We start from the raw sequence: 17,209 nt of genomic DNA, 5'->3' as shown, positions 1-17,209 counted from the left end.
GTTCCTGTCCCAAAACTTCCGAAACCCCTGTACTTTCCTACAATATAAGATCGCTAGGAGCATCTTTAGTTCTAATAGTTGGTCTTTGGCCTCAGTTCCTGACACAGGGCTTCTGAAACACTTGTAATTTCTTGGGTGATAAGAGTGTGATATGTTCTGATGAGATCACTCTGAGTGGATTCACGGATGGCTCCTGGGTGAGGGCTGGTCACCAGAAAAACCAAGCCATGATTGGAAGCTTGGATTTTTCAGCCCTGTTCCCCACTCTTTTGAAAGAAGAAGGGCTGAAAATGGAGTTAATGATTGATCATGCCTATGTGAAGAAGCTTCCATAAAATCCCAAAAGAATGGGCTTGGAGAGTTTCTGAGTTGGTGAACCCATGGAGAGTTAAACACACTTTAAAAATTAACATGTCCTTGCTTTGTAGTCCCTGGCTGGTGAGGCCTAGAATTATTTCTCAGAATTAGTTCATATTGGTTATTACACTAGTTTATGTGCCCACGCCCCCATCCCCATGGTGATTCCAAGACACACATGCACACACATACACACACACACACACACACACACACACACAATAAACAAAGCCATATTCACTTATGGAGCTGTCAGCTAGGGGTCCTGACAGCAGGCAAGGGAGGGGGGAAGAGCTGGGAACAGGCAGACAGGGAGGGCTGAAGGGAATCCAGCGGACTCCAGGGTGGTAGCATAGAGGCCTCCCCTTCTTTCCCCCAGATTTTCCTTTTTCTTTTTCTTCTCTCTCTCTTTTCTTAGAGATTTTATTTATTTACTTAGTTAGTTATTTAAGAGAGAGATGGAGAGTACAGAGGGAGAAGGAGAGGGTGAAGCAGATTCCCTACTGAGTAGAGAGCCTGACGCAGGATGCAATCCCAAGGCCCCAAGATCATGACCTGAGCCACAGGCAGATGCTTAACCAACTGAGCCACAGGCGATCTCTCTCTCTCTCTCTCTTTTTTCTCCCCGCAAATAAATATTTAGTGAGTACCAATTGTATGTCAGACACTGTTCTAAGCACTGAACACACAATAGGGAACTCAGCAATGAGCACTGGATGCTGAACACCCGTTCTTGGTCTCTTCTTGCCTCCTTATGTTCTTAAATCCTCAGCAAAGAAAGCCACATGACTGCATGTGACAATGGGAGGTCTAAGTGTTGTCTCAGATCAGGTCCCTCACTGCTGCCCTCTCCAGATGGGCACACTCTACCAGAAGTACCATGCCTTCCCTTGGCAAATCCTGAGCACCGGCTGTGTTGCAGGCACTGCGCTAGGCTCTAGGGATACCTCATTGAGCAAATGAGACCCGAATTTTGTTCTGAGGCTGACATTATCCTTGGGGGAGACAGACCTTATACACTGAATATAATTAGTGTTTCTCAGTGTCTCCTGACCTCATCTTCTAAAACCTGCCACCTCACTTTCCAGGAGGCCCCCCACCCTTCCTTGGTCTCTTCCAGCTGTGCTCCCCACGCTGCTGAGGTCTTTGAGCTTTAGTATCCTCCCTGGTAAAATGGAGATGGCTGTAATAAGAATTAACAGAAAACTCATGGTTCTAGCATGTGTACAAGCATCTGAGGAGCATGCTGGAATCCTGAGCCCAACCCCAGAGATTCTCACTTAGAGCTCTGAGTTCAGGTCCCCTGGATGATGCTTGGTCAGGGGGTCCCACACGGGAGCCCTCCAACCCCACCCAGAGAGCACTGTTCTAGATGATGAAGGGGAAAGGGAGGATGCTGTCTAAACCTCAGCTGCGTTAATGCCGCCTACAAGGATAACTGGGAGAACTGGGGTAACTGGCATGACATGTCAGCTCCACAGGTGGTATGAGTGGCTGTGAAATTGTAGCCCTCAGTCTGCTGCCACGGGGTACCTAATGGACTGGCGGTCCCAGGTGCCCTCTTTCTGGATCTCCCCTCGTCTTTGTGCAGAGACTGACCCCAGCTAGTGATGGAGCAGGATGGAGATGCTAATCCAGGTTCATTCCTATAAGACATAGGACTGTGTTAATAAGAACCTTCAGCTTGAAGATTCCCCATTTCCCTTGCCAGAACATTCCACGAACCGTGAGGCAGTGCAAGACTTTTCCATGTCTTCCTCTTTCCTTCCCCCTCCCTTTCACAGGTGTCAGACCTGCATCACTGTCTCTAACTTTTTTTTAGCGCCCCTTATTCTTCACAGGTGTCATCACCAGTAAATCTCTTTCACATCTAGTCCCATCTTGACATCTCCTCCCCGGGGAACTGGACTAGCACACCCAGAGTGGTCTGTGGTACCGGAATAGCCTTTGGTTGTGCCCTATTTGTTGCTCCTTGCCTTCCTGGTGCCAGCAGGGGGATCATGTGCATGAGGAGAAGCCAGCACTGGTCCTTCCAAAACCGTTTACCCTCAGCCTGGGCAGGCCTGGCACAGCCACACAGGCATGGCACCAATGCCTCTTTGGGGGCTGTTTGTGTCTGGTGCAGTGGTTCAGAGCATGGCTCCTGGGGTTAGCTTATCCCAAGGCTGCATGACCTTGGGCAAGGTACCTAATTTCTCTACCCTCTAAAGCTGTACTCACCTTCCCGATTGTCCGAGGTTTCTTTCTGCCCTGTTGGCAGGTTCCCTGCCTCTTAGCAGCATGCTACAGTCTCAGGAGTGTTGGGCAAGTACCTTGCCTTCCCCTTGCCCCTGACCTGCCTAGACTAGCTCTCTGTGGTTTCTGCTACTCTTTTGGGCAGAGAGGCCGTGTGGGCACACTGGAAACGCCCTGGTTCCAGGATCCCTCAGCAACTTCTAACAATAGGGTTTCTATAGGTCCCTTTCTTTCTCGACTGCTTGGTTTCTTTATTCATGAATTTAGGAAGGTGAACATCTCTTTTTAAAGGCCGGGCTTTACTTCTAGCTCCAAGAGTCTACGAAAGGATAGTACTCTCAGAGGCAAACTTCATAGTCTTCTACTCTTTCTGTTAAATGTACACTGAACACAGCAGTTCAGTTCTGTTCTAGGCCGTGGGGATTCAGAACTGAAAGGAGGACGCCTGGGTGGCTCCATGGGCTGGGTGTCTGTGACTCGGGTCATGGCTCTGGGGTCCTGGGGCTGACCCTGCTTCAGGCTCCCTGCTCAGTGGGGAGTCTGCTTCTCCCTCTCCCTCTGCCTCTAACCACTGCCCCCACCCCCAAGTCATGTTCTTTCTCTCTCTCTCTCAAGAAAATGAAAACAAAAACTGAAAGGAGAATGAAAGGAGAAGGTCTTTTCCCTCAAGTTGCTCAGAGTCTTCCTAGGGAGTCAAACATGTCCACAGATGACTCCAGTACGATGAGGGTTTTGTCACCACCTAGAGATGAAAGACTTCTGCCTTGGTTTTTACTAACATTTTACAATGGGAAGTGGGAGACGTGCAGGAAATCATTTCCTGATGATGTCTGGCTCAGAGAGGAAGGACAATGTGTTTCAACGTCTCCTGCTTTAAAAAAAAAAGAAAAGAAAAGTGTATTTATGTTCGTTGAGAAGAAGAAATCCACAAACTGTGGAGTTTAAACAGATAAGGAGAGTTCATTTTTCTTTTACAGGTCAAGAGGCCAGTTAATGATTAGTGAGACCCAAGTGGGTGTTTGCTGTCCAAAACTTTGAGAGTCTGGCTTGTAGGAACTCGGCTTCACCCCAGCTCTGAGACTTGCAGCTCAGCGATGCCCCCAGGCCTCAGGAAGAGACTCTTCTGCTCATGGGGGCTCCTTTTGTGGCTTAGCATTGGAAGTGCAGGTAATTCTGGGGCTCGGATAATTGGGTGGCATTTCTTTGTCAGTGGTTCTATTTCTTAAGCCACCTGTTTATGCAGTGCTAACCTTTGGAAGGTCCCCTAAAAGCCCTCCTTTGAGATGAATTTAGAAGAGGGAGGAAAAAACCCTACAATCATAATGGGACTGATGGCAACTAGGACACTCTCTCTTTTCTCTGGAAGTGCATTAATCCTCTTCACCTGGCACAAGCCAGGATTAACTCTAAGAAAATAAGACCTTATTATTTCCAAAATATGATTTACATTCCCCCTATTAATATCCACTGCACCAAGATATATTTAATTTTAAAATCTGAATTTTCCATGGGGTGCCTGGGTGGCTCAGTTGGTTAAGCGTCTGCTTTCGGCTCAGGTCATGATCTCAGGCTTCTGGGATTGAGCCCCGCCTAGGGCTTCCTGATCAGCGGAGAGCCTGCTTCTCCCTCCTCAGCTCCCTCTGCTTGTGCTCTCTCTCCCTGTCTCTGTTAAATACATAAATAAATCTTTAAAAATTTATTTTTAATTTTTCAGACTAATAGAAATTTTGTCGTTGAGAACAGTAGATGTCCTTGCTAATTTACTGATCCAGCTCAAATTTAGTTTTGTTGTCCTTCCTGGTAGGATAGCAAGTCCCTGCTAACCACAGAAGAAAGGATGACCTTTAAGAAAAAATTCCTTCAAGTGCCACTTGGCATTGTACCTTTCCCCAGGTAAAAACCCTACCCACCATGCCTGCCGCTTGATGTAGCAAATGTAAACACTCCCGGGGCCTGGAGGTTCTCTGGCTGGTGAAGATCCCTCTCTTCTGAGCACTGTTCCTTCCGCTGGAAAAGCTTCCCCCCAACCCACCTACCCTGCAGGTCCCCATTCATTCGTGTTCACCAGACATTTAATTTCAGTCCCTGGCTTTAGGATGTATCAGTCCTTCTGCCTAGAGCTGCTCATACCTTTTTGTTGATGTATGCTCTTCACATCTTCCAAGAGACCTGTCGTGATCCCTCCTTCTCTTGAAATACCTCCTTGCCTCTCTCAGCACCCCTCCCTGCTCCAAAGTTCAGCGTGCATGAATGCATTCACCCCTGCCTTAACGGGGAACTTTTTTTTTTTTTTTAAAGATTTTATTTATTTATTTGTCAGAGAGAGCGAGAGAGCGAGAGCGAGCACAGGCAGACAGAGTGGCAGGCAGAGTCAGAGGGAGAAGCAGGCTCCCTGCTCTGCGATGTGGGACTCGATCCCAGGACGCTGGGATCATGACCTGAGCCGAAGGCAGCTGCCCAACCAACTGAGCCACCCAGGCGTCCCTAACGGGGAACTTTTAAAAGGTGCTACTCAGCATCCTGTGTGCTTTCTCTTGAGTACTTATTTGTGTCTATGTATAAAATGGCCTTCTTATATGTATATCAAATTTGTGTGTTCGTGTGAAATTCTGCCATATGAACCACAGAGCTATCTTGCTATTCTACATGGCCATTTATACATGATACACCATATCTGAAAGGATTTCTGTCTTATGCATTATTGATAGATGTGGGAAATACTGCCCTGCAAAGAAGCTATAACAATTTATTAGTATGTAAGCATGGCTGTTTCCCCAGCCTCTCTGCCAATACTTTGTAGTATCAAACATTTTTCATGTTGTCAACTTGATAGAAAAAATTGTTATTGCATTGTTGTCTTAATTCTTAGTGCTTATTATGATTTGTGCTTCTGGTGGCTTGTTTTTTTTTATTATAATTTTTTATTTTTTATAAACATATATTTTTATCCCCGGGGTACAGGTCTGTGAATCACCAGGTTTACACACTTCACAGCACTCACCAAAGCCCATACCCTCCCCAATGTCCATAATCCCACCCCCTTCTCCCAACCCCCCTCCCCCCAGCAACCCTCAGTTTGTTTTGTGAGATTAAGAGTCACTTATGCTTTGTCTCCCTCCCAATCCCATCTTGTTTCATTGATTCTTCTTCTACCCACTTAAGCCCCCATGTTGCATCACCACTTCCTCATATCAGGGAGATCATATGATAGTTGTCTTTCTCCGCTTGACTTATTTCGCTAAGCATGATACGCTCTAGTTCCATCCATGTTGTCGCAAATGGCAAGATTTCATTTCTTTTGATGGCTGCATAGTATTCCATTGTGTATATATACCACATCTTCTTGATCCATTCATCTGTTGATGGACATCTAGGTTCTTTCCATAGTTTGGCTATTGTGGACATTGCTGCTATAAACATTCGGGTGCACGTGCCCCTTTGGATCATTACGTTTGTATCTTTAGGGTATATACCCAGTAGTGCTATTGCTGGGTCATAGCGCAGTTCTATTTTCAACATTTTGAGGAACCTCCATGCTTCTGGTGGCTTGTTTAAGCAATCTTACTATAAAGACAATTTCCCATATTTTCTTCTTAATCCCACATGCTAGCCCAATCGGACTAAGATCACCAGGAACAAACCCTTTAACCGTGCTGTTTTATTTTGCCAAAATTTATTTTTAAAATATATTTATATATATTATTTTGCATGTATGTCTATAAAAAATTTATTTATCATTTTCTTTTCTTGTATTACCCATGTTCTGTTGATTCTAGGATTATTATAACCTCAAGAAATAAGTTTTTATTCTATTAACAGCTTATATAAGATAATGATTACTTGTACTTTAAAGCGGTGGAGTTCTTGGATAAAACCATCTAGCTCTAGTGTATCTTAGTGCCAGAGAAGACTCTTGATTACCGGTTTAATGTTTAGACGCTAGTAGTTTAATTTGGGCTTACAATTTCTTCTTGAGTCAGTTTTACTAAATTACATTTTTCTAGAAAATTATCCATTTCTTCAAAGTTTTCCAATGCATCCGGAAATTTTTATTTTTATTTTTTAAGATTTTATTTACTTATTTGACACAGAGACACAATGAGAGAGGGAACAGAAGCAAGGGGGAGTGGGAGAGGAAGAAGGCTTTCCTCTGAGCAGGGAACCTGAAGCTGGTCTTTTTTTTTTTTTTTTTTTTTTTTTAAGATTTTATTTATTTATTTGACAGAGAGAGATCACAAGTAGGCAGAGAGAGAGAGAGAGAGGAGGAAGCAGGCTCCCTGCTGAGCAGATAGCCCGATGCGGGACTCGATTCCAGGACCCTGAGATCATGACCTGAGCTGAAGGCAATGGCTTAACCCACTGAGCCACCCAGGCGCCCCTGAAGCTGGTCTTGATCCCAGGACCCTGGGATCATGACCTGAGCTAAAGGCAGATACTTAACGAATGAACTACCCAGGCGCCCCAACATATGTTTAAATGTTTAAACATATGTTTAAATAGTTAAACATATTTTAAAAATATCTTTTTATCCATGATGTCCTGGTGTTATACTATAATATATCTATAGAGTGATTGATTGATTTATAGAGGTTTATTTATTTATTTGAGAAAGGGGGGCAGAGGGAGAGACACAATCCTGAAGCAGACTCCCTGCTGAACTCAGAGCCCCATGGGGGGCTCAACATGGGGTTCAATTTGTGACTCAATCCCACAACCCTGAGATCATGACCTGAGCAGAAATCAAGAGTTGGATGCTTAACTGACTGAGCCACCCAGGGACCCGTGTTTATTTTTTATCTCACTTATCACCAAGTGTATTTTTGATTGGAGAACTCATATATATATATTTTAATTTTTAATTTTTTATAAACATATAATACATTTTTATCCCCAGGGGGACAGTTCTGTGAATCGCCAGGTTGGAGAACTCATATATTTTTTCAGTTATGGAAAATTCTTAACAATGATCTTTTGAAAATATTGCTGCCTCTCCTATTTTCTTCCTTTAGAGCATAGCTACTAGATAAAAATTGGAACCTTTCCATCTATTGTCTATACTTTTTAACTGTACTTTCATGTTAAAAGGTTTTTATTTCTGGGGTGCCTGGGTGGCTCAGTCAGTTAAGTGTCCAACTCTTGATTTCGGCTCAGGTCAAGTTCTCATGCTTATAGATTGAGCCCCAGATCAGGCTCTGCACTGGGTGTGGAATTGGCTTGAAATTCTCTCTCTCCCTCTCTTTCTGTCCCTCACCCTGCTCGTGCTCTCTCTCTAAATTAATTAATTTTATAAAGTTTTTTACTTCTGTACTAAACATTATAGTATTGATTCCTTTTTTTTTTAAGATTTTATTTATTTATTTGACAGAGATCACAAGTAGGCAGAGAGGCAGGCAGAGAGAGAGGAGGAAGCAGACTCCCTGCTGAGCAGAGAGCCGATGCGGGGCTCGATTCCAGGACCCTGGGATCATGACCTGAGCCAAAGGCAGAGGCTTTAACCCACTGAGCCACCCAGGCGCCCCAGTATTGATTCCTTTTTTATTTCAATGGTTACCTTTTTCATTTCCAATTTTTGAACTTGTTTATTCCTACATAACTTATTTTATCACTTATGTATGTTTTTATTTCATGATTTCTTTTCTCTGTCTTTATTTTTATCCTTGTAGATTCTCAGCATACTTATTTTAAAGTCAATGTCAAAGGCTTTTAAAATTTTATTTTACCTGGAATGAATTCATAATTCATTTATTGGTTTTATTGACTATCTTTGTAAACATTTGATTTCTGTATATAGGTAGGCATTTTGTTTGTAAGATGTTTTTTAGGTAAACTCATTATTAAAGTGTAGCATATATAGAGACAAGTGCACAGATTATTAGTATACAGATTAAGGAATTTTCAGAGTGAATTCACCAGTGTAACCAACATCTGGGTCAAGAAATAAAACATTACAAGGTTCTTAGAACCCTTTCCATGTACCCCTCTTAATCACTACTACCCCAAAGATAACTATTATCTTGTCTTCTAACATAATAGATTAGTTTCATTTCAGTGTTCAATGAGAAGCTTGTGTTTGGCCTCCCCCCATCACCTCCTCCCCTTCTCATCTTCTTTTAAGATTTTATGTATTCATTTGAAAGAGAGCATGCAAGAGCAGGGGTAGAGGATGGGCAGAGGGAGAGAGAGAGGGACAAGTAGACTCCTTGCTGAGCACAGAGCTGGATCCTAGGACACTGGGGAAATCGTTTCAATAGGGATTTTTTGTTTGTTTGGTTTTAGCTTCCTTAACAGAGTCAGGGAGCCCCCCTCCCCCTCACCCCATCACAGGTTGGCCTGGTGCTGACCTTCTACACCTGACATGGAGCACTCTAGACCCCACTTACCTCACAGAGCCGAATTCTCACAACCACTGCCTTCTGCCAGACTAGGAACTCAGCACCATCTTGCAATTTTGTTCTGGTTCTTGTTCACAGAGATATAATCTTTCTATTTGAGATTGGCTATGTCTTCATCTCTTCTCTTTCGATATTCATCTACGATTAGTCTTTGGTTGGAGTGTGGGTTGGGGAGAGGGGATAGCTGAACATGATTCACTGTGTCACCTTCCATATTCCCAAGTGATCTAAAGTTTTATTCTATCATCGGCAAATATTAGCGATTTTCTCGCTTCCTTTTCAAATTTTGTAACTTCGATCCCATTTTATTGTCTTGTTTCCCTGGCAAGAACTAGACCTTTCAGTACAATATTTTGCAGAAATGCTGATAGCAGACATTCTCATTTGTTTCCAGTTCTAAATGGAATGCTTCTAATGTTTCACTCATAAATATGGTCATTGCTATAGGTTCTTGGTAAACACTTTTTCTTACATTAAGAAATGTTGGGTATTAAATTTTGTTGTGCTTTTTTCTTTTACATCTGTTGAGATGAGTACTTTTTTTCCTTTAATTTTTCATATGTGAATTACATTAATACATCTTCTAACGTTAAGCCATCTTCTCATTCCCTGGATTAAACCCTACTTGGCCATGATGCGTGTTTAGTTCTTGTTATCCTTTTTCCTTGTTATCGTGTTATGCGTGTTTAGATTTGCTGATAATTCAGGTTTTTATGTGTCTGTTTAATAGTGAAATTGGCCTTCCATTTTTCTTTCTCCTTCTGTCCTTGTCCAGTTTTGATATCTTCGTTCTTTTCATAGAATGAATTTAGATTCTCTCTCCCCTTTTCTATTCTCCAGAACAGTGATGAGAATCGAAGGATTGGTAGAATTTTTCTGTAAAACTGTCTGGCATGGTAGAGTTTTTTTGATGAAGAGATTGAAAACTACTGTTTCAATTCCTTAATGCTACAGTTTGACATTTGACTTTCTGTTTTTTCTTTCTTGAGTAAGTTTCAGTAAGCTATACTTTTCTAAGAAATTGTCCATTTTCTAGGAAGAAAATGTGTTTTGAACTTTTGGGTGGATATAAACATGCTCTTTTATGGTTTTAAAAATCTAATCTATTTATATCCCCTTTTTATTCTCTACATTGTTTACCTGTGACTTCCCTCTTTTTTTCTTACTCTGCCTTATCAAAAGTACATCTAGTTTATTATTCTTTTCAAAAAACTAGGTTTTCATGTTTATTGTCTGTGGCAGACACTATTCTAGGCAGTAGAGTAAACAAAATGGGTAAAAATTCCTGCCTTCTTTGAAAGTATATCCTAATGTAGAAAAATCAATAAACAATACACTTAATAATAAACTAGTGAATGCCATAGGAGGTTAGAAGGGGATGATTGCTATAAGAGACAATAGATCAGGATGAGGAGGATTGACAGAACTTGGGTCAAAGGCACAGGCAGGTGGCAATTTAAATGAGGTAGTTACCTCTGACAGGCAAAGACTTAAAGGAGAAGATAGGGGATGTCTGTGGGAGGATACTCCAGGCAAAAGGGATGGCCAGTGCAAACACCCTCAGGGGGTCTAGGACTGTATAGTGTGAGAAAAAGCTGGGAAGACACGTGGCCAGAACAGAGGAAGCAGTAGCTGAACAGGCAGAGTGCTCCTGGAGCCTGTGGCTTAGGTGATTCAGGCTTTATTTTTAACATAATAACCTCTTTAAAGACTATCTCCAAATCCAGTCACATTCTGAGGTCCTCAGTGTTAGGACTTTAACATATCAATTTATAGGGGCAACTTGATTTATTTCATAACAATACCCACTTCACCATGGCCTTTAGTCTTTTCTGGTTAATAGTCATGTCCTTTTCTGGCATTGTATCTTTAGACATGAAAACTATTCACAGATTTTGGTTACAAAAGTGATGTGTTTAATAAATTAGTCAGAATAGTGCACTAGCTGATTTATAATAAATGCTTGTAAGTCCCTGTTTCTTTCTTCCTCTCAAGAATACTTTTTTTCCTTCTAAGAACAGATGACCTCACCTTAGATCTTTCTTGTTTTTTTTTTTTTTTTTTTTTTCCTCTAGGAGATGCACCTCCTACCGCACAGACAAAGTGCACTGACTTCCAGAATGCTAATCTTCTCCAAGGCACCAATCTCAAAGTCCAGTTTCTCCTCTTCACCCCTTTGGATCCCAGCTGTGGGCAGCTAGTGCAGGAAAGTAGTGACATCCAAAACTCTGGGTTCAATGTCACTCTGAGAACCAAACTACTCATCCATGGATTCAGGTGGGAGTAATCAGCCAATAGAAACATTCCAGCTAGGAACTAGAAAGTGACCATAATGCCATAGGAAGTTAGTGGGAGCAAGAGGAAAAATGGATTTACTGACAGTCCCATGTTTCATCTTTTACCTCCTGCTATCTTTGAAGGTGTCTCATATCAACGTAAATACACATTGTATTGTGCATTCTTGTGGGTCTTGTGCATTACTCCTCCACTCAGTCTTGTCTACAGCTCTCACACAGTAAATAATGTATGATCCCAAACAAGTTGCCCCAGCACATGGAGCCTTGGTTTCCACGTCTGAATAAAAGGGAAGTGGTACAGAGGGTCTCAGTGATCCTTTTCTCCCTGAAGCATGGGTTTTATGATTCATTTCAACCAATGAGGTCATAGGCTTTGTGCAATCAGAGTAACAGCATGGTGTTTTTATCCAAGGGTTTATTTCCTCTTCTTCATTTCTTCCCTAGTTTCACGATTTAAAAACTTCCACTCATGGGTGCTACTTCCATCATCTCCTGAGGTTAACCTTCCTCAGGTGCTAGACACTTCTCTTCTTCAATTTCTTTGATGCCTTATAGTCCAAATTTTGTTGTAACACTGAGTCTCAATTTAACCACCATCCATCCTTCCAATATCTTCTCTCCAGAGCCCAGTGACAAGGCCAGAAACAGAGGAAGTTTGGTGGGAGGAAAGGAGAGAATGCAGTGAAATAATAGTGATATCAAACAACTAGAGATGGGGGCGTCCAATGAAGAGGTGGACACCGAGGCACTGCACAAAGGATCACCGTTTCAGAGTCTCTGGGTTCTTTCTGCTTCTCAAGTCACTGGACTCCAGGGACCCAGCCACTTCCCTCCATAGGCGTTCTTCCTCACTCTTGTGCCAAAGTCTCTCCTCCAGCAAATCTCATATTCAGCCACTCTCTAAGGCTGAGTGTATCCCAACCCAGAGATAGCTAACAGAGCTGGAGAGCTCAGCAGGTTGTTACTCTGTCTGTTCCTAGATCCCCCAAAGCCACGTTCTGTGGCACACACCCAGTTTGGGCTCCTCTGCCCACATGAGCATGCCCTTACTGTTCCCTTACTGTGGGCCACTGAGAAAACTTCTCCCCGTCTCAATCTCTTGGGACAGCTTTATGAAATTTTTTCTACCATTCTCCTTTTCCTAGAAAAGCCTATTATACTGTAAGTTCCAAAAGAATAGAAAATATATCTTATTTTTCTTTCTTTCTTTCTTTTTAGATTTTATTTATTTATTTGTCAGAGAGAGAGTACACGCAGGGGGAGCAGCAGGCAGAGCAGGCAGAGGGAGAGGCAGGCTCCCCACTGAGCAGGGAGCCTGATGTGGGACTCCATCCCAGGACCCTGAGATCATGACCTGAGCCAAAGGCAGAAGCTTAACCTACTGGGCCACCCAGGCGTTCCATTAGTTTTCTTTATTTCTCACAAAGCACCTAACATACTGCCTGGCTCATTGACTTAATGAAAGGATGACTGAATGAACAAGTAAATAAAATCATCCCTCAAAGAGAGTGCTTATATTATAGAATAATAATTAAAATGGCAAATCATAACTCTAAGGTACAAAGCTATCTTTTCTCCCCCATTAGTAACACAAGCAGTGTCAATGTACATGGTGTGTGTAGTACGCACTGCACAAAGATACCTGACTGGGGGCTGGTGGGGCTGAAATCCCACCTGAGTTCCAGGCCCTGGTATGAGGCTGCATCTACCAGAAACAAAAGGCCCTTTTATAATTTACACAAAGTCTCCATATATACAGGCTGAAGCCTTGGTGACTTTGGGATTAAGCTCTCCTATGCTCAAAGTGGTGTAATATTTATTGCCCATTTACCCCCCTTCATTGTTTTGACCTTCACACACACCCCCATTTATTCTGTTAATAGAGAGTGTCATCATTTCCATGACAATGGATATTGACTTAACAGATAATTTTCCCATCCTTTCTTGGCCCTCTGTCTAGGGCTTTAGGTACAAAGCCTTCCTGGATTGATAAATTCATTGGCAGTCTTCTTCGGGCAGCAAATGCTAATGTGATTGCCGTGGACTGGGTTTATGGTTCTACAGGTGTCTACTTCTCAGCCGTGGAAAATGTGGTTAAGCTGGGACTTGAGATCTCCCGTTTCCTCAGAAAACTCCTGGTAGGTGCCGAAGGGCTTGGGGGTGAGTTTGGCTGCTTATGAGGAGACAGAGGACAGAAAAGAGTTATCAACACATGAAGAGGAGCTTTAGGGCAGAAGCAGAGCCACCCAGTAGCTTGTGGGTCTTTCCTTCTAATCTCCACTTTACCATGTACAGTGTTGACTTTGGGCAAGTTGTTGCCCCACTCTGAACCTCTGCTTCTCCTCTGTAGAATGTGCCACTGACGTTAGATATAGAGTCCCTCAAGAGGAAGTGGCCATGGTCATTACTCACACACTTAAGTCACCAAAGAGAAAGTGAGGCAGTCGTTAAGGTGGGGTGTCTAGGAAGAGGGCAAGTCATGAATGGGATGAAAATTCTGCCTTCTTCTCCCAAACCATGTGTGGAGGTATGTCATACCCAGGGTCCTCTGATTCTGAAGCTTCAGGGAAAAGTGTGAGCCCGTGAGGCCAGAGGCTACTGTGACTCACATGCAGTTTCCTGTAAATGCCCTATTCTAGGTGCTGGGTGTGCCAGAGTCTTCAATCCACATTATTGGAGTTAGCCTGGGGGCCCACGTTGGGGGCATGGTGGGACATTTCTACAAAGGCCAATTAGGACGGATCACAGGTAACGTTATTCTCTGCCCATCCTCCCAAGTTTAGAGATAGAGAATGCCCTGGAAATGCCTCTGTTGAGGTGAGCAGAGGAGATCTTTGTTCTTATGATTGAATTATCTATTTTCACTAAAATTTATTTATTGTGGCCCTTTTGCCTGAAACAGTATTGTGTTGTTATTGTGTGATCTCTAATGTCAGTGTAAGAAGCCACACATTTCTTCTGAACCTCAGTTACTACCTCTGTACAATTAGTTGTAATAGCTCATATCTGCTTGGCCCACTGTGGAAATCACCCTTAGACAATTATGCTAAATACTTGCAAAAGCACTGGGGACTTTATGCTTCAGAAGCTACTCTCAATGAATAAGGGACTAGAGCTGTGTGGTAAATACCCCGATCTTTCTGGCTCTTCAGTGGGACAATTCTGAGTCATGTTCTACAAAGTCTCTCAGAAGGGTCCCAGTGGGATAAGACCCAATTGCCCCAAATGAAAAAACATTCATTTTTTCATACTCTAATTTTCCTACCCCCTCACTATACTCTCACTGATCTTCTCCCAAATAAGCTTCTTGGGCTTTAAGTCCTTGTCTCAGGGTCTGTTTTTTGGGAAAGAGAGAAAAAGGCATTCAAACTAAGACACGGGGATAGTAATTTTTACTTCACTGTGTTGTTATGAGGACTAGCACAAGGTCTGGCATCCAGTAACTGCTCCAAAGATTATAGCTGTTGTGATGAGTACATGAGGATCAATATTATTTACATTAGCCCTTACCAAATGACTGATGTTATGAAGCTCATTTCAGAGCCAGAGAAGCTAGGTCATTGAAAGTTGTAGATGACAACGTGGGGTTTCCTGGGAGCAGAGGTCCTGAGCTGTCCTCTTACCCTTGGGTCCTTGCTAGAGGACTCTAGGAACTGACTGGGAAGGGCCCAGAGAGGTGTGTGGTGGGTCCACGAGGGCTGCGGCAGCCAAGAGGAAAGGGCCCCTGACATCAGTCTGTCCCAGCAGGCCTGGACCCCGCTGGACCGGAGTACACCAAAGCCAGCCTGGAGGAGCGCCTGGACCCTGGAGATGCCCTCTTCGTGGAGGCCATCCACACGGATGCTGACAGTGAGTGTGGGGGTGGGTGGACCTCCTAGGGGCAGGAAATGAGCCCAGCAGGGGCTAGGTAGCTGGTATCTGTGTGGTTCCGGGCAGTTTCCCTCCCTCCCGAGCTTTTATTGAAGGGAGGAGTCATCTTGACCTCTGATTAATACTAAACCTTGTGATGAGGCTGTGTGGGGGAGGGCATTGCTGCCTGGCAGGCATCTGGGAAAGTCGTGCTTCTTTTTCAGGGTAAATGTGACTGGCCCCATGCGATTGGGGCATTCCATGTCTGGGGCAGATACTCAGGCCTGTCAGGACTTCCTCCTCCCTAGTGAGGAGCCCAGGCCTTCAGACCAGTGAAGAATAGAATCCTTGCCGCCAACAGTGACAGGCACAGGAAAGACCTACAACCCTAAATACATTATGACCAAATGAAGCTATTCTGACCATCTGGGAAAGAGGTGGGTGGGCATTCTTCCTCATTTCTACCCCTTATGAAATGCCCAAGAAGTGGCCAGGCCTTGTGCTCAGCATGGTGGGTGCAGGAAGAAATAATGCCTATCCCTCACCAGAAGAGTGTGCAGTTCAAGTGAGAAGTGTCCGTGTCTCATTCCTTTGGGTCAGAAGCCTTCTTCTAGCACCTAGCACTCACAGATTCAGAGTTCTGGAAGAAACTCATGCAGTCATATTATTTAACCCTCTTTTCCACCTTCATCATCTCACAGATAGGAAAACAAAGCCCACAGGCCTCTGCCTAGCTGTTGGGTTAACCGGTTGATTGTCACGTTTAACCCTTCTGTTTTTAAATTTGCTAAATAGGTGACTTATTAGGTTCCCATTTACCAGAGCAAGGCTTTTCAGTCTTCTTCAAAGTTGGGGGCTCCCTCCTTCTAATGTGATGGGGTGGGGAAGCATTCCATTTTGTCTAACCAATTTTTATTGAGCTATGAGTCAGCACTGAGAATACGGCAGTGTACAGGGCATTGAAGAAGGTCCCACCCACGTGGAAATAGAGACTAATTGAGCAGGCATTCATTCATTACTTCCTTCTATAAATATTAGGTACTCACAATATGACAGGCATGGTGCTGGTATTGGGGATATAGCAGAAAAAAAAAGACAGGTAGAGTCCCTGCTATAGGCTGTAGAACAAACAAGTAAGCAGACATAATTACACACTGTGACTACGATGGTGGAGGAGGGGGAACAGAGCGTGATTTGGGTGGGGGAGTCCCTTTAGGTAGGTTATTGAAGAAAGTCTATCCAAGGTGAGACTTTGGAGGTGAAAATGAACCAGCCCTGGGAAGATCTGGGAAAACATTTGAGGTGGAGAAAAGCAAAGCCTGGATGTAGGTGGGGACAGCAAAGAAAACCACATGGTTAGAGAACAGAGAGTGAGGCAGGAGAAGGGGGTCCTGCTCAGGCTGGCCGTGGGGAGGAGTTTACATTTATTCTATAGCTGGTGAGAACAGGGAGGCATTAGGATTTCTTGTAAAGATTATTGTGGCTCCTGGGCAGAGACTTGGCTGCAGGGGACATTAAGGGAGCCTGGAGGTTCATTATAAGGTGTTTGCAGGAGTGGTCTGGGTGGGAGATGGTGGGGGCTTACACAGGGGTTGGGGGAGTAGAGATGTTGAGAAGTAGAAAGATTTGAAATACAGTTTGGAGGTAGAGCTGACCAGACAGGTGTTGGGCTAAATGTAGGGAATCAGGGAAAGGACAACTTCTAGGTCCTTGGCTAAGCCCTGGATAGATGCCATTAAACGAGTAACATACAACCAATCACTTACAGTAGTGATGTGGGAAGGGGAAAGATGTTACGAAAAGGAAACTTGGGGTCTTTGGCAGATGGCTCAGAACCAGTCTGAGGGTCAGATATGGCCACATTGATGAAATTGGAATTCCAGGGCACAATCTTTCAAATTAGCCAGGTTTCTGCTCCATCAAGACAGCACAAAAATATGAGGGGGACTGTGGAAATGTGGCCCCAAATATATATATCTGTCTGTCTGAACTATTGCTCCAAACAAAATAAGTGCTTGTTTGATAAGGATATTTACTAAACTTATAACATTTGGTGAGTTATCAGAAAATATCAGAGTT

The 17,209-nt window shown here is 43.5% G+C and overlaps 1 protein-coding gene across 9 annotated transcripts in view; it reads left to right on the top strand.

Moving 5' to 3' along the window:
* The first annotated feature begins 3,422 nt into the window (after positions 1-3,422).
* The window catches only part of PLA1A (phospholipase A1 member A), a 28,811-nt gene continuing 15,024 nt past the window's right edge, over positions 3,423-17,209 (top strand). For 4 of the 9 annotated variants that reach the window (XM_059163972.1, XM_059163975.1, XM_059163973.1 and 1 more), the window contains exons 1-5: positions 3,423-3,759; positions 11,060-11,261; positions 13,242-13,419; positions 13,921-14,029; positions 15,029-15,130. In XM_059163972.1, coding sequence (XP_059019955.1) covers positions 3,687-3,759; positions 11,060-11,261; positions 13,242-13,419; positions 13,921-14,029; positions 15,029-15,130 — 664 coding nt within the window. In that variant the 5' untranslated portion in view covers positions 3,423-3,686. The remainder of the gene's footprint in view (positions 3,760-11,059; positions 11,262-13,241; positions 13,420-13,920; positions 14,030-15,028; positions 15,131-17,209) is intronic. The other 5 variants (XM_059163977.1, XM_059163978.1, XM_059163974.1 and 2 more) reach the window with 4 other exon arrangements.

This window comes from Mustela lutreola, chromosome 2, assembly GCF_030435805.1.
Source record: "Mustela lutreola isolate mMusLut2 chromosome 2, mMusLut2.pri, whole genome shotgun sequence".
In the NCBI taxonomy this organism is placed as follows: Eukaryota; Metazoa; Chordata; class Mammalia; order Carnivora; family Mustelidae; genus Mustela; species Mustela lutreola.
Note: the sequence above shows the minus strand (reverse complement) of the source record. Positions and strands in the feature narration are given on the sequence as shown.